This window comes from Chinchilla lanigera, unplaced genomic scaffold (assembly GCF_000276665.1).
Source record: "Chinchilla lanigera isolate Chin_1 unplaced genomic scaffold, ChiLan1.0 scaffold00011, whole genome shotgun sequence".
Taxonomy (NCBI): domain Eukaryota; kingdom Metazoa; phylum Chordata; class Mammalia; order Rodentia; family Chinchillidae; genus Chinchilla; species Chinchilla lanigera.
Window position 1 is genome coordinate 26068531 of NW_004955412.1, and position 21870 is coordinate 26090400.

Below are 21870 nucleotides of genomic sequence, written 5' to 3' on the forward strand. Positions count from 1 at the left end.
GAGAATTGGAATCTATAAAATAGAAAATCTGGAATTAAAAAAAAAAATCTTTAAAGAAAAAATAAAATGAGTACTGTTATACATACAATGAGATACCATGTCAAACTTAATAGAATAATGAGGAGGGAAAGACAATAAATTTAATGGAACCAGATATTTGCAAGGTTGGATAACTGTAGCTCTTGTGTTTTTGGTATAAGTAGAAAAGAGCATAACCTCTTTGGGAACTTGTTCAATATATTATGCAATAAAGTATAGGCCTACTTCATGACCTAAAGACTGCACTAGATATTTACTCTAAAAAAAGGCAAATACATATTTGTAAAAACACTCAATAATGACAAAATATTATTTTCAAATGCTCATGGGATAGTTTCTAAAAGTGACAGTATTATGAGTTATTTTCAGAGTATTTTCTCTGACAATAGTGATATTAAGCTGCAAATCATGAAGCAGTACATTTCTAAAGACTTCTTGGTGAAAGATAAAATTACAGTGCAAATTAGAAAATACTTTGAAGTGAATAATAATGAAGATAAATATATCAAAACTTGTCAGAAACAGCTAACATAGTGCTTAGAGAGAATAATAGAGCCTTAATTGCAATTATTAGACAAGCAAAAAAGGTAAAAGTCAGTGTTTTAACCTTCTATCTTAAGAAGCTTAGAAAAATTGCAAATCAAATGAGGAAAGAAAAAAAAAATCATAAGGAAAAGAGCAGAAAGCAATGAAGAGACAACAAATTGTAGCAGAGAAAATAAATGAAGCCCAGTTATTTTTTTGCAAGTACATTTGTCCAGGCACATACTACTTTTATTAATCAATAAAAGGAAAAGAAAGAAAGCATGATTTTTCAATATTAGGAATGGAGAAAGCACCATTACTACAGGACCTACAGACATTAAATGACGATATAAGGGTACTATGAACAGCTTTACACTAAAAAAATTGACAATTTGTTAAAGTAGATGTACCTCTTTAAAAAGAAAACTAAGCTGGATACAAGAAATAGAAAACAGTAATTCCATTTCCAAGTAATTGAATCAAAAAAAGAAAAATTCCCAAAAGGAAAAATCCAGTTTCATTCTCCTCTGAGGAATTTTTTTTCAAATATATCACAGGAACAAAATAATACCAGGCTTTGCATAAACTCTTCCAGAGAATAGAAGACAGGTAATATTTCCCAAATAACTAAAGAGGCCAACATAATCTTTGGATGATAAATAATTTTTTCCTATCCTGTCTGTATTTCTTAGTTTGCAAACTATTGCATTACTTTGTTGGACTTTAGAGGCTGAAGCAACATCTACATTGTAGGAGGCCTCTTACTCCTAAATACCTTGTTTATTTTGTAGTAGAAAATACAAGGATCCTGATGAGAATGGTTTTCCTGGGGGGTATGTAATGGTTCTTTTATCTATATTTTATTCTCACATGATTTCCCCTTTGAGATGTGAAATAATACAGTTGTCTAAAAGCCACATGACAAAAATTGCTGCAGTAAAAAGCGTGTGTCTATGTGTGTGTGTGTGTTGGACAATGTGGGAGGCTTGGAAAATACTTCTTAGAAATATACTTCTATACTATAATTTTTTTGTATAACAATTTCAGAACCTAAAGATGTTTGTTCTTAAGAGTTTGTCCTTATATCTAGGCTAGATTAAATTTGTCTTGCCATAATTTAATCTTTTAGTGATGATATAATCTGATCTGCATTGCCCCCCACCAATAAAAAGTCTTTCAATTCCTATATATTTGCATTTGTGGACTTATCCTGTTGAAGATTAAATAGAAATTTAGTTCAGTTCTTTTAAATGAAGCCAATATACCCCTGCTGTGGGTATTTTATGTCTAGCCTAAATCTTCTTGACATGTCTACCACATGGCAGTGGGAAATTCCTCTTCAGTACTACTGACCTTTCTTGAAAGTTTTCCTGCTTAAGGCTTTTATTTTATTGCTGTTACCTATTGATAATCTTTTTCTTCTTGGATTTATACTCAATCTCAGGAAAAAAATATAAAGGTCTCTGTTTTACAGACAGTATTAAAAGATTTAAACTCTTGTTTTTGATAGCAAATAATTAAAAATTACTTTTTGCCTTTTCCTTCTTAGAGAAATTAAGTCATTTATGTTTTCTTTTGCAGGGTTGTTATATGATTTACTTTGAAAACAAAAACCAATTTAACAGCATCCTAAAACAATTATATATCTGCTTTATAAACAGGAATTAATAATTGCTTATCTACTTGTTAGATTAAATGTTATTTCACTCATTTATTTAGCAGCTATTCATTGAGCTTCTATTAAATGGTAGGCATGCTAGATTTAGGGCATATGACAACTGAAAGACATGACCCCTGTCCTGAAGGAACTTCCTAGTTAGATTTGACTATTGGAGAAGCAGACAAATAAAGATTGTATAATACCTTATATTAAGTTTTATAAGACAATGCAGTATGTACTTAAAAAATTGAATAGATGTGCCAGCCTTGCTTCCTATTGGCTATGTGAAGTTGAGAAAATGATTTCTGTAATCCTTTTTGTTTTTTTTTTTCTGGTACCAAGAATTGAACTTACGGCATCATGCTTGCCAGGCAGGCTCTGTGTAGTCCTTAATTTTCTGTTTCTAAACTATGGATGATAGCATTATGTACCTCATGAGGTTACTAGGAAAGATAAGTATGGTGATAAGTAAATGTCCTTAACATAGAGTCTGACAGACAGTCTGTACTCAGTAAATGTTAGTTGTTGTTATTAGCACTGGAAAGACAAGAGTAGAAGAATATGAGGGAGGGCAATTGGTTTTCTCTCCATGTCAATACCTAAATTGTCTGGGGGAGAAGATAATAAACAATATTGTGGCTCACTCTTGAGGAAGCAGGCACTTGGGCCAAACAATTTGCAAACCCCAGCACAAAAGAACAAGCAAACAAACAAAAAAGGAAATATGAAGACACAAAGCAACAAAATGCCTCAAAAAACTCCCAACTCCTCCAAAATCAGTACAGGAGTATTGAGGGGGAGTAAATCATAAACTACACAACAGATAAGTGTAAAAGGGTACAAATGGAGGTAAAACAGTTCTGTAATGTGCTTGGTGAATTTAAAGAAGATATAACTAATCACATAACTGTAATGAAACAAATGATCAGTGAGTCTAGAGAAGATACTAATAAACAGCTAGTGGACCTAAAGAAAGAGATGTAAAACATGAATGCCCAGCATAAAAAAGAATAGGGGTCTAAGAGAAAGCTCCAAACAGCAATCCAAGAGACTAAAAACGTGATTGAAAGTATAGTTAGCAGAAGCAATCAGTGTGAAGATCTAGAGGATAGGGCTGTGGTCAATGATCAGTTAAGGAAAAATAACTTAAAAACAACAGGGGAACTTGAAAAATGGATCCAGTAGCTCCTAAATGACTCAGAGAAGAATAAAAGAGTAGTTGGAATTAGCAAAAAATCAGAAGACAGCACAAAAGGCATTTAAAAAACCTTTTTGCAGAAGTAATAGCAGAAAACTTTCCAGATTTGGAAAAAGATTTTAACATACAGATAAGCAAAGTATATAGAACCTTCAATAGCAATGAGAAAAAAAAAAAAAGAAAAAAACACTCCACACCATAGAATAAATAAAATACCAGAAATAAAACACATAAACAGAATCTCAAAGGCTGCTACAGAAAAGCAACAAATCACCTAGAAAGGAAAACCTATCAGAATTACAACACATTTCTCAACACAAACCTTAAAGGAAAGAAGAGCATGCCATTAAGTATTTTCAAGCTCTTAAACAAAACAACTTCCAACTCAGACTGTTTTATCCTGCAAATTTACCTTTCAAAGTGGATGGAAAAATAAAATTACTTTCATGATACAGAAAACCTAAAGAAATTCACAACCACCGAACCAACACTCCAAAAAATTCTCAAGGACATTCTAAGAGGAGTCAGTGAAAGTTAACAATGATGAAGGTCCAATAAAATGAATACATCTGGTGAGCTAGCAATTAAGTAGAAGGGAAAGTAAAAAGAGCAACAGGAAATTAATACAATGACAGGAATAAGTTAATATCTATCAATTATAACTATCAATGTAAATGGATTCAATCAAAAGACAGATTAGTAGAATGGGTCAAGAAAAAAAATCCAGAGGTATGCTGTATACTAGAAAATCACCTAACACAACAAGAAATTCATGTACTAAAGACCAAAGGGTGGAAAACAATATTTCATGTAGCAGGAACCTGAAAACAAGCAAGAGTAGCAATCCTAATTTTCAGACAAATTAGATTTCAACCAAAGCTGATCAGAAGAGGCAAAGAAGGACATTACATAATATTGGTTAACAGAAGTACTCAGTGGGAAGAGGCAACAATTACAAACATATATGCACCAAACTACAGCACACCCAACCTCATAAAACAAACTCTGATGGACATAAAAGATCAGTAAACATAATACCATTATAGCAAGGGACCCACTATCACAAATAGATCAACTAAACAAAAAATTAATAAAGAAATATCAGAGTTGAACCAAACCTTTTAACAAATGGACTTATTAGATATATATGGAGTGTTCCATCCAACCACAACTGAATACACTTTTTTTTTAATCTGCACATGGTACTTTCTCCAAAACAGACCACATATTAGTGAAAAAGCCTGCCCAAGCAAGTGGAAAAAGTAAAATTTTACCATGCATATTATCACATCACAGTGCAACTAACCTAGAAATCAACAGCAAAAGAACCACCACAGAAATTGCAAACATATAGGAGAATTAAACAGCATACCCTTGAATAACCAATGGGTCACAGAGGAAATTAAGAAATAAGGCGGTTCCTAGAATTAAGTGATAATACCAGGGCAGCATGCCAGTACTTATAGGACATTATGGGAGTAGTCCTATGGGGGAAGTTTATAGCAGTAGATTCCACATCACATGGAAAACAGTATTTTGTTCCAGTAGGTTTTCCTTTCTAGTTGATTTGTTGCTTTTCTGTAGCAGCCTTTGAGATTCTGTTTATGTGTTTTATTTCTGGTATTTTATTTATTCTGTGGTGTGGAGTGGTTTTTTTTTTTTTTTTATCATTGCTATTGAAGATTCTATATGCTTTGCTTATCTGTATGTTAAAATCTTTTTCCAAATCTGGAAAGAAACGTAGAATGAGCCCAAATAAGTAATGTAGTCATGCATCTCAAAGTCTTAGGAAAACAAGAATAATCCAAACTCAGAACTTGTGCAAGGAAGGAAATTAGAGGATCAGAGCAGAAATTAATGAAATGGAGATTACATAAACAATACAAAGAATGAATCAAGCTGGTTCTTTGCAAGAATAGAAAAACACTCTTATCAAAAAAAGGAAAAAAAAGACATAAGTTAATGCAATTAGAAATGAAAAAGATGAAATAACAAAAGATACTCCTGAAATCCAGAACATTATTAGCAACTGTTTCACAAATATATGCCAAACAATTGGAAAACTCAGAAGAAATGGAGAGATTCCTAGATACATAAGAATTGGCAGAATTAAACCAAGGACATTTAAAAATCTGGAACAGTAAGCAATGAATCAAAGCAATAAAAAAAAAAAAACAAAACAAAACAAAAAAAAACTACCAACTAAACAAAGCCAGGACCTGATAGAGTCACATCCAAATTCTACAAGAACTTCACCAAATTCTACAAGATCTAACACCAGTTCCTCCCCAACTTTTTATTGAAATTGAAAGGGAAGGAGTATTTCCAAAATCATTCTCAGAATCTAATGTTGTCCTCATCCCCAACCAGACAACAATCCAAACAAAAAAGAAAAAAAAACTGTAGGCAGTTCGTCTAATGAATATAGGTGTAACAACTTTTAACAAGATACTGGCAAATGGAACATGACAAATCATCAAAAAGAGCATACACCATAACCAAGTAGGCTTCATCCTAGAGATGCAAGGATAGTTCAACACATGCACATAATAAATTACTTCATTGCATAAACAGATCTGATATTCTGTCCTCACCTTCATTCAGTCTGTTGCATATGCTTTCAATGGAGATTTTAATGTCAGGGATTTCTGTTTGGATCTGTTGCATGGATTCCATTTCTTTCCTATGTTGGGCATTCATGTTTTCCACCATTTTCCTGAACTCTTATTTTTTATCATGTCTGCTCTAATGTCTCATTCAGATTGTCATTTCTTTTTGTATCTGAGAGATTATTTCTTCTATAGCCTCATGTATTTGATTTTACACTTCTGCTGCTATCATTTTAGAAAGTTTTAGTGGTTAGCTTGTTTTCCTGTATTTCTTTGTACTCTGGACTTGTCCTGGATAGGCTGGGGGTCTGGGGTTGCATTTTGCTTCTGTGTCTTGTCATTTTCTCCTTTTTATTTTATTTTGTTTTCCATGTTGATGCTTGCCAATTTCTTATGGTAAATATCTTTATCACTAGTATTGAGGCTTCCTTCCCTAGGAAATACCTTTTCCTCAGGGATGCCTTCTAGATATAGGTGGTTCTTGATCATTACATCTATCCCAAGAACTTACCTTCCCAATTTATTAAGGATGAGAAGTTGCTGTCTGTTTGGCTTAGCACCCAATTCTGTGGTACTGGACTGTGGTGATGTTATGACTCCATATAATCATGGTGTTGTACAAGGGAGAAAAACTGATTATAACATATATGATATCCTGGCTAAAGTAGTACCAGTTAGCAGTAACCATAGCATGAAGTACAGCCTAGCTACTGACAAACTGTGGTAACTATTAACCTGGTACCTTTAACCACATGAGCAAATTCTACAGATATATAACAAAATCCAGCATATACCAGGAACTTGTTTGCAATGATTTTCCCCATAATGGAGTGATTTTATCCTGTTGCAGGGAGCAGAGGGGGGTATTCAAGAGGGATAGTGGACAATATATAGAGATGAATAAAGTCACGTATAGTAGAAGCAAGACTGGAGTGCAAAGGATGATCACCCAAATTTCGGGAACTTGGAGGACACAGGAGAAAAAGAATGAAAGAGAAAGGAAAGGAGTATTGAAGTGAACCAGAAAAAGAAGAGATAATGTTCACTCACATGAAAATATCATAGAATCGAGAGATAGTTGAGGAAAGAGAGAAAGACAGACAAGTAGAAGAAAACAAAAAGAAAGCCAGAAACCTAAATAGTGAAAAAAGAAAGAAAGAAAAAGAGAAAACAAAAACAAAACAAAAATAACCACAATAAACAAAACAAACCAAAAAGCCCAACCAGACAGAAAAAGGATAATCAGACAAACAAATAAATAAATAAAAGTAGTAAAATTCATCTATTGTCCACAGTTCTGTGGTAGTGTCCAAGTCGGATCCCAGAAATGTGCTGTGTACTCCATCCAAGTTTGCAATGGGATTTGTGCTGGGTATAGGGCAGATCTTGGCCTCTGGATGTGGGGGCTGGGAATGGTCTTCTGTTGCTCAAGTTCTCTCAGAACCCTGTGATGTAGAATGGTGATCCCTCCTGCTTCTGTTCCATATGTCTGTGTGCCTGACTCATCCTCATTGCTGCTTTGGACTTTTCCACGCTGCTGTCCTGCCTGAGCCAGCGTGTGCACTGATGCCAGGGCCTGCTGTCTTCATTACATAAACAGAAGCAAGAACAAAAATCACATCATCATCTCTATAGATGCAGAAAAAGCGTTTGACAAATTCCAACATTCATTTGTGAAAAAATTCCAAAGGCATAGATAGGCATAGGCAAGTACTTTCTGAACAGAACCCCAGTGGCACAAGCAATAATATTGAGAATCAGCAAATGGGGTTTTTTTGTTTGTTTGTTGTTTGTTTTTTTTTTTTCCAGTACCGGGAGCCGAACTCACGACCTTGCGCTTGCCAGGCAAGCGCTGTGCCGCTGAGCTAAATCCCCAGCCCCAGCAAATGGGATTATATCAAATTAAAGAGCTTCTGCACAGCAAAAGAAGCAAACAGCAGAATACCGACACAACCTACAGAATGGGGAAAATTTTTTGCCAGCTGTATCATGAACAGAGGACCAATAGTAAGAACATATAAAAAATTCAAAACAAATTAGACCCCCCCCAAAATAAAAGATCCAATTAAAAACAGGCAACTGAAATACTTTCCCGAAGAAGTAAAAATGGCCAATAAATACATAAAAAAATCCTCGTTATCATTGCTGTCCATCAGAGAAATGCAGATTAAAACTAACCCAAGATACATCTTACCCCAGAAAGAATGGCTACATCATCCAAAAATTAAACAACAAATACTGGTGAGGAAATGGGGGAAAAAAGGACTCTACTACATTGTTAGTGTGAGTGGAAAGTAGTACAACTTTGTACCACTATGGAAATCAGTGTGGAGAGTCCTCAAAACTAAAAGTAGAAATCCCATTTGACTCAAATATCCCCCTTCTAGGTATCTTCCCAAAAGAGTTCAAATCATCATAGTACAAGGATACATGATACCCTTGTTTGTAGCAGCACAATTTGTAGTGGCTAGATTTTGGAAATGGATATATGTCCATCAATAGATTAATAGATAAGGATAATGTATTTATATATAGTAGAATATTATGCTTCCCTAAAGGAAGATAAACTTAGGTATTTCTACATAAATGGATGCAGTTTGAGAACATAGTTAAGGGAATTAAATCAGACATTGAAACTCAACTATCACATGGTGCATGGTTTCTCTTATATGAGAAATTATATGTATATATTTGTAGATATATATATATATATGTAGAGAGAGAGAGCACAAATTAGAAGAGAGGTAAATAGGAAGTAGAAAGTTCAAGTACTTCCCCAAATTATATTATTGTTTTAAAAATATTTCAATATATATGATGGATATATATACCATTTATACTAAGCTTATACTACCAGATAGATATATATACCATTTATACTAAGCTTTTCTTAATCTGTTGAAAAGAAAGTTTGTGTTGTTACCTGTTTTGGTTTTGTAAGAATCTTTTTGGTTTGTGTCATGTACTGAGTAACTTCTTTGATGATACCGATACACAGTGTAATAACTATTATTATTCTCTTATTTGCCTATGAAAATTGTTTTATTTTTTCATAAAATAAAAGAAAAAAGAATATGTGGGAAGCCAGAACATATTTGGAGGCCAGAATTGGGGGTATAGAGTAACAGAAGGAAAGAGAAGACTTTGTGAGCTGTGTTTTAAAGGATTAACTAGAAACAGTATAAGATATAGTAGAAATTGTATTGGGGAAAGAGTAGACAGGAATTCTAGGGAAAAGGAACAGCATTGAAAAAACACTGATTCATTAAAGAAGCCCCTTCTGAGTTTGAGCTCATCTGGACTAAAGAAATAGCAAGAGGTGAACCTTAAATTAAATATAAGATAATAGAGTTTTATATGCCAAAATATGGAAATGAGATTTTATAGAGTTCAATTACACACATTTTGGAAATAGATGAGGCTAAGTGTTAGGAGGTACACACTTAGAGAAGGGAGTGAGAATAATTTTTAAAAAAAATATATATTATGTCCTTATAGTGTGTCAAGTGTTTTACACAGATTATTGTCACATTTAATTGATAAAACAATCCTGCAGGCATTTCATTGGATGTTTACAATGTGCTAGGCATAATGTTGAGTGCTTTAGAGATAGTTTGTTTACTTCGTATAAGGAAGATTTTTTTTCTTGGCAGTGCTGGGAATTGAACCCAAGGTGTTGCACATGCTAGGTAAGTGCTCTGCCACTGAACTACATCACCAACTCTGCTATTCTTTTCATTTTAAAGATGAGAAAATGAGCCCTAGAAAGGTTGAATAATTTCCCTGGTAAAAAGACCACACTTAGCAAGTAGGAAGTGGATTTAATCTTATATTTTAACCCTATTTACCCTTTTGAAGTCTACAATGTGGCCTGTCACATGCAATAAGGTCAAGGTGGCAAAGAGTAGGAGGCACTTTTAAGAGCTTTTAAGAGAATTGATAGGATTTTGTCAGAGGGGAATTTAAGTATAAGTCCCAGGTTTATGTCCTGTGGCAACAGGTGAATGGAGACTATACACAGATTTGCCAGGAAGGACGTGGAGATGGACAGGATAAGTTTGGATTGGGGCATATTGGGTTTGAGGTGCTTAAAGGAAACCAATGTAGAGTTCAGGAGGAAATCTTAATTATTCTTAGTAGTGACTTCTGAAATCACGATGGAGTAATACTGAAAGCACAAGGGGATAGGGAGAGAAGAGAGGTGAACAGAAAAACAAGATTAGCAGGCAAAGATTTAGACTCCACTGTACTAGATTAGCCTTAATTCTGTTGTGTCAAAGAGGCTGATTTATTCTACCTCCCTGAGAAGTTATTTTTTTAAACAGAACACCTCTTTCACTACTAAAATGACAAGACTGGTTTTTAAAACTAGAAGTAGAATTTCTTGTATTGAAATATTGGTATTGACAAATTCTTGTGATTGCTGGGGAAGTAAGAATCCATCGAATCAAAGTGCAGTCCTCATATTTGATTCTAGGTCTGTATTTCAGTTTAACTTTGTAAAGAATTGGTGGTACAACCTTATTATATGGAAGAGGACTGAGTAAATAGTCTTTGAGTTTTTATTGAAACTATAGAAATATGTTTTTATATTCTCTTATAGTTTCCCATTTATCAGTTTGTTTTTAGGATTTTCTTCAAAAATGTAAATATTGATGTCTACTTGCTTTAGTCGTATGAATACCCAGTATATTAAGTTTATAAGCCATTTTACAGTCCTTACGTTCTTAATTTCCCTCTTAGCAAAAATCTGATGCTGTTTTCAGAATACCTTTTAGCATAACCATAGGACTGTTGCAGTAGTATTCAGATCATTGTCCTGGGAAAAACAGATGTATTGACATGTTGATTTCCGACCTAGTCTAGCTTTGTTGTGTGTCAGGAAAAGGTATATTTATATAAGAGGGCTTAAAGACATTAGAGATGAATAGAAACTTATTTATAGAGTAATCGTTTATATCAACTTTTTGTTTTTGAGGTGCTAGGAATTGAACCTAGGATCTTTGCATTGAGCTACATCCCAAGCCCTTTTTATCTTTTCTTTTGAGATGGGGTCTTGCTAAGTCACTAAGTTACCCAGGCCACACTCAAGTCCTGTCTGTCTCCCAGAATGCTGGAATTATAGGTGTGTGCTACCTTGCTTGGTTATCTCAATTTTTTTAGTTAGAGCTATCATTTTGGAATTTATTTTCTTTCTGAAACTACTATGTGGAGGTGGTTCTTAACCTGAGAATCTGACCAAAAAGATTTCCCCCAAAAAAATCCCCTGACAACAAGTGGAGATATCAAATTATCACGTTGATAAGCAGGGACTGATCTGTGACAGCTGTATCACTGTGAGTTTGGGGTAGTAACTCAACCTGAGGAACACATTAAACCGCCTGGGGTGAAGATATAGTGTGAAGATAAGAGGAGGATTCTTAGGTTTGAGCTTTGAGGAAATGGGTTTCCAAAGGAGATAGAACAATGATCCAGAATTACGTGAGGCAATGCTGTATCACAGAGACTGAGGAAGAGACAATTTTAACAAGAGAGGAGAGTTACTAATTTGAGTAAAATGAGGATTGATAGATGCTCCATCAGTATTTGCAACCTTTTCTTCCTTTTTTTTTTTTTTTGGTCCTGGGAATTGAACTCAGGACCTTGTGCTTTCTAGGCAGGCACTTGTGCCACTGAGCTATATCCCCAGCCCAACCTTTTCTTCCTTATTGTTCCTTACAGAGCCTTTAAAGACATTTTTCCCAATTGCCTTCCTAAAATTTTAATATACATATATCATGTACTTCTGTTTATGTACTACAGCTTCTTGGAGGACCACAAACTGTTATAATATCTTACATCGTTTCCCTGTTTGGAGAGTGTATTGCCCCTGTTGAGAATGTACTGATAAATGGATTAAGTGACTTAGAGGCCACCACTGACTCAGAACTGTTTTGGTGGAGTAATGAAACTTAAAGCTATTTTGGAATATGTGACCAAGTGTGGAACTAAAGACAGAAAGTCTAGAAAACCCTATCTTGTGATATTTAACTATTAGGGGGAGACAAGTAGCTGAGGAGAGAGAGAGGACTGATCCTTTCTAGTCAGTGTTCTGTTACTAAGTCCTGAAGTGTCAACCCTTAGAAAGCAGTGCTGATGTTTTCCTTAGCTCTTTGTTTACTGGTGTAGAGAATATTGGTATAGAGAATTACTTTAGTAACAGCTTCATATGAAATTGTTTATGCTACTGCTGGTAGTGTTCAAAGTAACGTGTGCCTTACATTTGATGTTTATCTTTTCTGTTTCATTCACTTGTTTCTATTTTCATTTCATCATTGAAAACATCAATTTGAATCATTATATTTTTTTTCCCCCTCGAAAGATCAGGAGTTGTTGAATTAACAAGTATAAACTGTCCTCAAAATATTTTTTCTTTACTCTGGAGTAGGAATGCTGTTTATAGACACCCAGCCAATAGCACTTGTGCTATTAACCTCATCTTTTAAATTTTGTATTTTTAATCTTAACTAATCTTAACTAGCTTATTGTAGGAGAGCAGGAGATTAGTATGTGGCTTGCTTTGGCCTTTGCTCGGATTACCTTTCTCACATTCTGAACTACACTGCCTTATATCCCTTTAAATCTTGGTGTTCATTGGTATAAAAAGATATCCCTTTGCCAAGGTGACAATAATGAGATTTCTCACCTCTAACCTATTACAACTTTGTATTGCATTTGTTCTATACTCTTTGAGAAATACTGATTTTAGCTTTACAGTTGTAACTCATTAAATACTAACATAGGGAGAGATAGTACTAAGAAAACCCTTTTTTAAAGTGGCTTTGCTCTCTTCTATAGGTAGCCAGTGATTCACTGTCACAATATAGATAAATTTGGTTCTGCACCTACCATGTCCTGACTGTTTTTCTGGTGCTGAATTCTTCAGCCTTTCTAGATTTTTAACTTATACCTTTATTAATCTTACAAAATAGAAAGGTATAATTCCCCTGCAGATGGTAGCCTGCCACAAATAGAAGTCCAGAGTTTTCAGGGACCATGCTTTATTGAAGAATATGAGTGTGAATTGGCCTGATACTACCATCCAGCAAGCAATAGGTCATTTGTTTCAAAGTGGTTTTTAGCAGTTGACCCTAATATGTGTTTATAAATTCTAGGCTTTCCATCTGTCTGAACTTTCAACATGCCTTCCTCACTAAGCTTAATCATTTCTTGCTTTTGGTGTAAAGTGAGAGATGTTTGACTATTCCTTTCACTTGAACACTTAGAGGCCCTTGTTGGCCTAGTTTTAGTAGTACGTTTCAAGGGATAGAGAGGCTTGAGGAGAGGAAGAGAGGCAGGTATACCCTTTTGGTGGAACAGCTAGAGCACAAATCAGCATTTATCAGTTATGTTGCCGTCTTATACAGGTTAAACAGCAGTATTGTTGGAGATGACTAATCCTGTAATATATAGGGTAATGAGAAAGCTTGAAATACTGTAAGAATGACCAAAGTGTGACAGAGACACAAGGTAAGCACATGCTATTGGACAAATGGCACTAAGAGACTCAGTGACAAAGAGTTGCTACAAACTTTTAATTTGTAAAAACAAATGCAGTAACTATGAAGCATAGTAAAGCAAAGCAGGATAAAACAAGATATATTTATAAATGGAATCATAAAGTGTGCACTCTTTTGTGCCCTGCACCTTTTACTAAGTTGGATTATCTTGGGAATTGTCCTTGTATATATCAAGAATTTATTCCTTTTTGTTCCTGAATTGTATTCTATTTTATGGATGTACCACAATTTGTTTATCCATTTGTAGATCAGTGTACATGTAGGTTGTTCCTATGTAGATCAATGTACATGTAGGTTATTCCTAGTTTTTGGCTCCCATGAAATTCATGTACAAATCTTTGTATGGGCCTATATTAACTTTTCCCTTGGGTAAATATGTGGGAATATAATTTTTTTTTTTTTTTTTGGTACTGAGAATCAAACTCAGGGCCTTGCTCTTTTCAGGCGGGCACTATGCCCCTGAGCTACATTCCCAGCAATGCATGGGAGTAGAATGGCTGATAGATGTGTATTTCAGGTTTAAAAGAACCTGTCACACTGCTTCTGAACATGAGATCTGTTTCACCACCACTTAAAAATGTTATTTTATTTTGAACATAACATAATAGAGATTTGTTTCACCACCCCTTAAAAATATTATTTCATTTTTTGTAGAAAAGAACCTGTCAAACCGTTTTTGAACATAGAATATTATAGGCATATGCCACCAGGCCATACCATTTTTGTGCTGCTATCACATTGTCCGAGGGTTCAGATGTCTTTACATTCTCACTAACACTTGTCGTGATGTCTTTTTCATTTTAACCATTTGAATAAGTAGATGTGTGGTTGGTGGTCTGAATTTGCATTTCCTGAATGACTAATGATGTTGAGCATCTTTTTTTTTTTTTATGTTGAGCATCTTTTCATACCTTTATTTGCTGTCTGTATGTGTGGTGGTGTGTTGAAACTCAGATTTCAAAATTGGTTTGTCTTATTGCTGGGTTATGAGATACAAATCCTTTATCAGATATGTGTTTTGCAGAGATTTTTCTCTTAGTCTGTGGTTCATTTCTTAGTCTTAACATTTTCTTTTTTAATGTCTTTTAAAAAGCTGGCGTTTTAAATTTTGATGAAGTTCTATTTTTCAATATGTTCTTTTATAGATTGTGCTTTTGTTGTATCTTTTTTGTTTTTCTTGGTATGAGGGATTGAATCCAGGCCCTTCACATTGAGCTATGTCTCTAGCCTATTTTTATTTTTTATTTTAAGTTGCCCAGGCTGGGCTTGAACTTGCAGTTTTTTTGCCTCAGCCTTCTAGAGTGCTAGGATTATAGGCATATGCCACCAGGCTGACCCAATCATATTTAACAAATCTTTGCCTAACTCAAGGTTCCAGAGATTTTCTCCTGTGTTTTCTTCTAGAAGTATTATCACTTCAGGCTTTACATTCAGGTCTGTGATCCAGTTTGATTTAATTTTCACACGTAGTACAACTCTTATTTTTGTATGTTGAAAAAGGTATATTCTCTCTACTGTGTTGTCTTTTTTTCATCTTTTTTTTTTTTGTCTTTTTGAGACTAGGTCTCGTTGTGCAGTTCAGGCTGGCCTTGAGCTCACTTTGTAGCCTAGGCTTGGCACGAACTTGCATCTATCCTTCTGCCTAAGCCGGAATTACAGGTGTATGCCACCATGCCTGGCTTTCATCTATGTTTTGTTTTTTTTTGTTTTTTGTTTTTCTTCCGGTACCAGGAATGGAACTCACAATGGTGCACTTGCCAGGCAGGAGCTGTGCTGCTGAGCTAAATCCCAGCCCCTCATCTATGTTTTGAAAGATTAATTTACACTTTCTTAGTCTATTGTCTTTATCAGGTTTTGGTTCAGGTTAATACTAGCCCCACAGAATGAACTGGGAAGTATTCATCCTTCTTCTCTTTGTTTTGTTACTTTATTGGGTGTTCTAGGGCTTATAGTATATATATATCCATAATTTTTTTCAGTCTACTTTCAAATTATATCATATTATTTCATGTGTAGTATAAGAATCTGTAATACTATATTTTCATTTTTCCATCGTCCTTTGTAGTGATGTCATGCATTTTACAAAAAATATGAAATATTTGGTTTAAGCAGTCAATTGTTACTTAAAAACATTCAACTGAGAAAAATCATAAATATATAAAACTATACTATTATTTTTCTCTGCTGAAAGGATATCTTTTAACAGTTCTTGTAATTGTGGATCTACTGGAGATGAACATTATTCAGCTTTGGTATATCTGACTTATGTTATCATTTTTAATTCAGTTGTTCATTTAGTTATGTGCCTTTAAAAAATTGTGTCACATAAGTTTTATTAAAAGCTACTAAATTTAAGATTTATTAAAGGTAAAATTTAAGCATCTTAGCCAGTTTTAAGTGGTGGTAAAACAGATCTCTAGATTTTGCACATGTGAAATATGACCCCCTTAAACAACTCTTCTTTTGTTCTGACCCCAGCTCCCAGTAATCAACATTCTACTTTCTGTTCCTATGAATTTTACTCCCGTGAACCTGCATATAAATGGCATCACACATTGTCTTTTGTGACTGGCTTTTCTCAGTGTAATATCTTTAAAATTCGTGCATGTTGTTGGATTTGACAGAATTTTCTCCTTTTTTTAAGTCTAGTAATAGCCTATTATATTTGTAGACCACATTTTATTTTATCTATTCATCTGTCAATGGACATTTAAGTTGCTTCCACCTCTTAGCTACCATGAATTAGTGCTTCTGTAAAACAGAAATACAAATATCTCTTGTGAAGAAACCTTCCTTTTAATTCTTTTGGATATGTACACAAAATTTAAATTGTGGATCATTTTGTAGCTCTGTTTTAACTTTTAAAATCACCTCCGTATTGGGTTTTCTAGAGTGGTTCACCACTTTATAATCCCATCAAGGTTCCAGTTACTCATATTTCATAGGTATGAGGTGTCATTTTATTGTGGCTTTGATTTGTAGTCCCTTGGTAATTAGTGATGCTGAGCATCTTTTCATATGCACGTTGGCCAATTTGTGTATCGTCTTTGGTGAAGTGCCTATTTAAGTGTTCTACTCATTTTTTTAACCAGTGAATGTGTGTGTGTGTGTGTGTGTGTGTGTGTGTTACTGGTTTTAGGTTTTATTCTTCGTGTGGTTCATTTAGACAATTTCTATATATTTTCACATTTGTGTCTAAAACATGTAATTTGTTGGTAATCGTAAATACCAGTGATGGTGAACCTTTTAGAGACTGAGTGCCCCAAGTACAACCCAAAACCCACTTATTTATCACAAAGTAACAACACTGCAATTAGACCTGAATACTGAGGTTTTAGTTTAGAAAAAACAACTCATACATTAAAATATTTTGTCTTAAAAGAAAAACACAATAACATTTGTGCTGTAGGTTCACCACACTAATATGTTTCGGTGTATTTTTCATCTCAGAAAGTATACTTTTCATCTATACAAATTTGATTTAAGTATCCTTTTTTCCCCTAGTACTGGGGATTGAACTCAGCTTTTGGACCGAGCTATAGCCATAGCTCTTTATGTTTTAGTTTGAGACAGGGTCTCCCTAAGTCCACTAAGTGTCCTGGCTGGGCTCAAACTTGGAGTCCTCTTGCCTCAGCCTTTCAGAGTTCTGGCATTATAGGCATGTGCCACCACTTACCTGGTAGAATATATAGTTTTAATAATTCTTTTAATGTTCTTCTGTCCTAATTCTACAGAACAGTGTCAGTTCTAGTCAGTTCTTTTGGTTGACCATTCTCTTCGAGTTACTTTCCTTCCTCTTTGTATGCCTAGTAATCATTGACTGGATGTCAGGCATTATGAATTTTACTTTGTTGGTTGTTGGATGAACTAGTTAGCTTTCCATTACTATGGCACATATCTGAGACAATAACTTATAAAGAGAAAAGGTTTATTTTGGCTTACGGTTTCATAGGTTCTGGTCCTTGACTAGTGGGAACAGGCACTATTTCCTGTGTTGTACAAATGCTTGATAGTGTTCTCTTTTATTACTTTGGATGTTGTTTTCATGGACTCAGGTCCTTTCTCTGCATTTGTGCACCAGTCAGTACTTTGCTGTATACTAGGAGGAAACTGTTCATTTCTGGGGTTTTCTCTCTGAGCACTTCTCTCCCTTTTGGTATTATGTGTGGTACCCTTATTTGTCCTTCTCTCTCTGCGTTATCTCAGCTCCACCTCCTTAACTCAGAGTGTCCAATGGGCTCCACTTGAGTTCTGCCCTGTGCCATGCCTTGGAAACGTTCAAGACAGTAATATCTGGCAGTTCCAGGGCTGGCTTTGTTTCCCATCTGTCAGGAACCATTACTTTCTGTTGGTGTACACCTACTATCTTGAAAACCATTGTCCCTTGTATTTTGTCCAATTTACTTTATTACTTTTTAAATTTCTTTGGTTCTTCAAGGTGGGAGGGCAAATCCAGTCCTTGGTACTCCATTTTTGGCCAGAAGCCAAAGTCCTGACTCTTGTGCTAAGATACTTACAGAAAATTTATTCTCATTTCCTTTTGAGAGGCTGTGTATTTAGATGAACATAGGATAAATTCAAATCAGCCAGCAGGAACTTTTGATGGTACTCAGAATATTAAACTAATTCCTGACCCATTTATTTGTGGGAATTTGTTGTTGTAGTTGAATCCAGAAGCTAATTTTTACTAACAACTTTATGAAATTGCTGGTCATGTTATGATTTTATTCTCAGAATTAAGAAAAAGAAAGAGCAACAATGTTATGTTGACGAGCAGAAGACCGTAAGACTGAGCTCTGCTGGAGCACTATATTCAGAGCAGAAGATGAGTGACAGTTTAGGCCAGTTACAACTTGAAGAAATAAAAGGTACCAGAGAAAAGCAGCAACAGAGAGAAAAAGAATATGTAAGGTAACTCAGAAAATTCTGTATGAAATTCTGGCTCTAGAGGAGATTTAGTAGGAAGTTGGTATTTTCATTTCCCTTAAAAGAGAATTGACTGTCGTCTTATACTTTTCCTCATTTAAGGGTATATAACATCACCAAGTATCTTGAAATAGCATGGCATTTTTCCTAGTGCTGTTTCTCAATGTACAGAGGAGAGATCAAGGTCCAGAGATGTGAAATAGCTTTTATAGTCAAAGCAAGTTGTTAAATCAGGATTCACGTGTACTGTTTTCCTAGAAGTTCACTTTGCCTCATCATTACTGTATTTTATAGATATATAGAAGCCTTACGTGCCCAAGTCCAGGAGAAAATGAAGCTGTATAATATCACTTTACCTCCACTGTGCTTTTGTGGTCCTGATTTTTGGGATGCTCATCCTGATACCTGCGCCAACAATTGTATTTTCTATAAAAACCATAGAGGTAAGTTTCTTGAAGGAATAGTTGGGGCCTAATAGCAATTTTTTTAAAAAGCAACACAAATACAAATAGCGATAATGGTAATCTGCCATTTGTTGAGTTGTTTGGTAAAGGTATAAATGAAAGAAAACCCAACACCATTACCAAATAACTCTGAGATGATGAAAATAATTATAGTGAATTTTATGTCTTTTTGAGATCTACTCTGCTACCTTTTGTCTTCACTTACGGTGAGAAAATACTTTCCCTTTACTCCACTCTAAGGTTCTCCTTTAACTGAAGGCATAGAGTTTGCCTTTTATGGTTATGTAAGTTAGGAGTCTGTCCATTTGAATTCTCTGCAGTACACATACTTAATGATAGGTATCTAATACAGACTTACTACATATATCTCCGTATTAGGCTGCCATTTCTACCAGGGCATACTGAGGAAAACGTGGCCCTCCATCAGGAGTCCCACTCAGATAAAATGAAGTCCTTCCTGTTGTCACTAATGTTTCTTTTTCCTGTCCACCCTTAAATACATTGATTTGAATAGTGTAAAGATTATGCAGGACTCCGTTACGCACTGAAAATTCTGCCAGTATAGTATTTGTATTCCTAGGGCACCTCATCTGTGTAATGATTTTCTTATCAGGGCTATGTGTTATATTTTTAAAAACACATATATGATCATTTATTCTCCTATTCTAAAATCTCTAAGAATTTTGTACTGTCCTGTGACAGTGTAAAATACATGGCATATTTTCTGTCTACCCACAGGCCACACTCTACTTGCTATTTCTAATAAACTTGCTATTTTGAACATCATAATCTGCCTTTTCTTTACTTGTTACCTTCAAGACCACCTTAAAAGGTACTGTTTCTGGAAGTCTTTTTCAGTCCCCTCTAGCTAGTTATTCATTTATTCCAACTTCATTCTGTGATGACATTTTGTAAATGCCTCTGGTTGGAAAGTATTACACTGCAGTTTATTTTTGTGTGTGTGCTTATCCTCTCTATTCCCTTTTCTGTGTTGAAGTATTTATTGAAGTACTCAGTAAACAATTATTCCATGGATAAAGTTAATGCCTGTGGGACTCTGGGTAGAGAAATAGTACTAGTGGAAAAGGGTAAGAGAGGCTGATAGAACTTAACTTTATTCATCACTGTGGAAACCTTTATTTTGCAGCATATAATCGAGCACTATATTCAGTCATCAGTTCCTCTGATGTCTCTGAGGGAAATTCAACTCTTCGAAACGCCATTCATAATTTTGCTTCTGCACACAGACGGATTTTGAAAAACACGTAAGGAGATTCTGAAATCAGCTGAATCAACTGGTAGTATTTCAGTGTTCACTTTTAAATCAATCCCAAGAAATTATTTAGGAAAAGCTATTAAAGTATATGATATGTATTAGCTAGAAAGAAAAACTAGTCCACGTAATTATCTCTGTAATTAGAATTCTGCCTTGAGACCAAGATTGAAAGTTGACTCCCAAACTTGTCTCTTCTTTGTTATGAATCATACAGAGTCTGTTATTTTAGAACTGATCAGACAAGTAAGGTTTGTTGTAGTTTGCTCTGCTCTGATCACACAAGCTCATGAGAAATCTTTGAGATAATTTTATTATCATCTTTCTAAAATTGTGTTTTTGAGTCTTAGCACTATTAAAAATGTTTAGATAAAGCAGAAAGTGATAAAACAGGTTTCTGAGCACCAGTAGCCTCCCACATTGCCATTAGCTTTTCTAGTTGTGCATAACAATTAAAGATGAGAAGAATCTGAATTTGATGCATATTTTCTTCTCAAAATTTTGTCTTGCCTGGATTTTTTTTTTTTTAAATTTATTGACTCCTTCCCCATTTAGTGACATTGGGCATAGGGGTTTTTTTAATTGTATAATTTTTTATTGTAAAAAGTCAGATAAACCCTATATCTTTTGAATATCTTCTGTGTAAAATAATTGTGGGTGACACTTGAAAAAGTGAACCTGAAGTCAAAGTGAATTAGGTCCTATCTTGTTTCCCTATCTTTAAAAAAATCTGGTCAGTGACATGCCTAGAATAAATGAAATAAAAATTGGGAGAGTTGGTGTGGATTTGTTATTTTTTTCATACTATTCCTGATACAAAATGTAAAAGAGTTTAAAATTATGAATTAAAGTCATATACTGACAGTTTCTTTTTCCTTTCTATAATGTGCATTGCTGAGGAAGCACTTAAATTATGTCTCAAAAAGTGCCTAAAGTAGTCAGGCTATTGAAAATAAGAATCAAAATTACTCAAATGACAAGATTGACTTCTTACTTAACTAGATTATTTAGTTTAGTCAAAATCTTTGAAGTAATTATATACTTAGTTCAGCCTTTAAGAATTATATTTCTATGCTCTGTTGAGAGGTAGTTCACATATCATACACAGTTTACCCATTTAAAGTTTATAGTTCAGTGATACACTCACAGGGGTATACAACCATTAATTATTACCATTAAATTTTAGAATATTTTCATAACTAAAAAAAAGCCCCCATCACCTTGCAATCCCTCTTCTGGATATATAGCCAAAAGAATTGAAAGTAAAAATTGAAACCAGAATTCATACACTCATTCATAGTAGCATTTTTCACAATAGTCAAGAAGTAGAAGCAGTCCACATGTTCATCAGTGAATGAATAGATAAAAAAAATGTGGTATATACTTAGAAGAGTATGCAGGCTTCAAAAGAAAGGAAATTATGTCATCAGTTGCAATATTATGTTGTGAACTCAGGCAGTTACAAAAGAAAAATACTGTATAATTCCACTCAAATGAGGTCCCTAAAACAGTCAAATTTATAGAGACAGAAAGTCTCTGGTGGTTATCAAAGCTGGAGTCGAAATAATATATCATTTAATGATGTAGCATTTCTTTTTTTTTTTTTTTTTTTCATTT

General features: G+C 34.5%; 1 protein-coding gene across 6 annotated transcripts in view; it reads left to right on the forward strand.

The window, feature by feature from the left end:
- Ccdc15 (coiled-coil domain containing 15) overlaps positions 1 to 21026 on the forward strand; it is a 74715-nt gene extending 53689 nt beyond the window's left edge. For all 6 annotated transcript variants that reach the window (XM_005378449.1, XM_005378450.1, XM_005378452.1 and 3 more), the window contains 3 exons: positions 18325 to 18501; positions 18811 to 18959; positions 20128 to 21026. In XM_005378449.1, the coding sequence (XP_005378506.1) occupies positions 18325 to 18501; positions 18811 to 18959; positions 20128 to 20249 (448 nt within the window). In that variant the 3' untranslated portion in view covers positions 20250 to 21026. The remainder of the gene's footprint in view (positions 1 to 18324; positions 18502 to 18810; positions 18960 to 20127) is intronic.
- Positions 21027 to 21870: the final 844 nt, after the last annotated feature.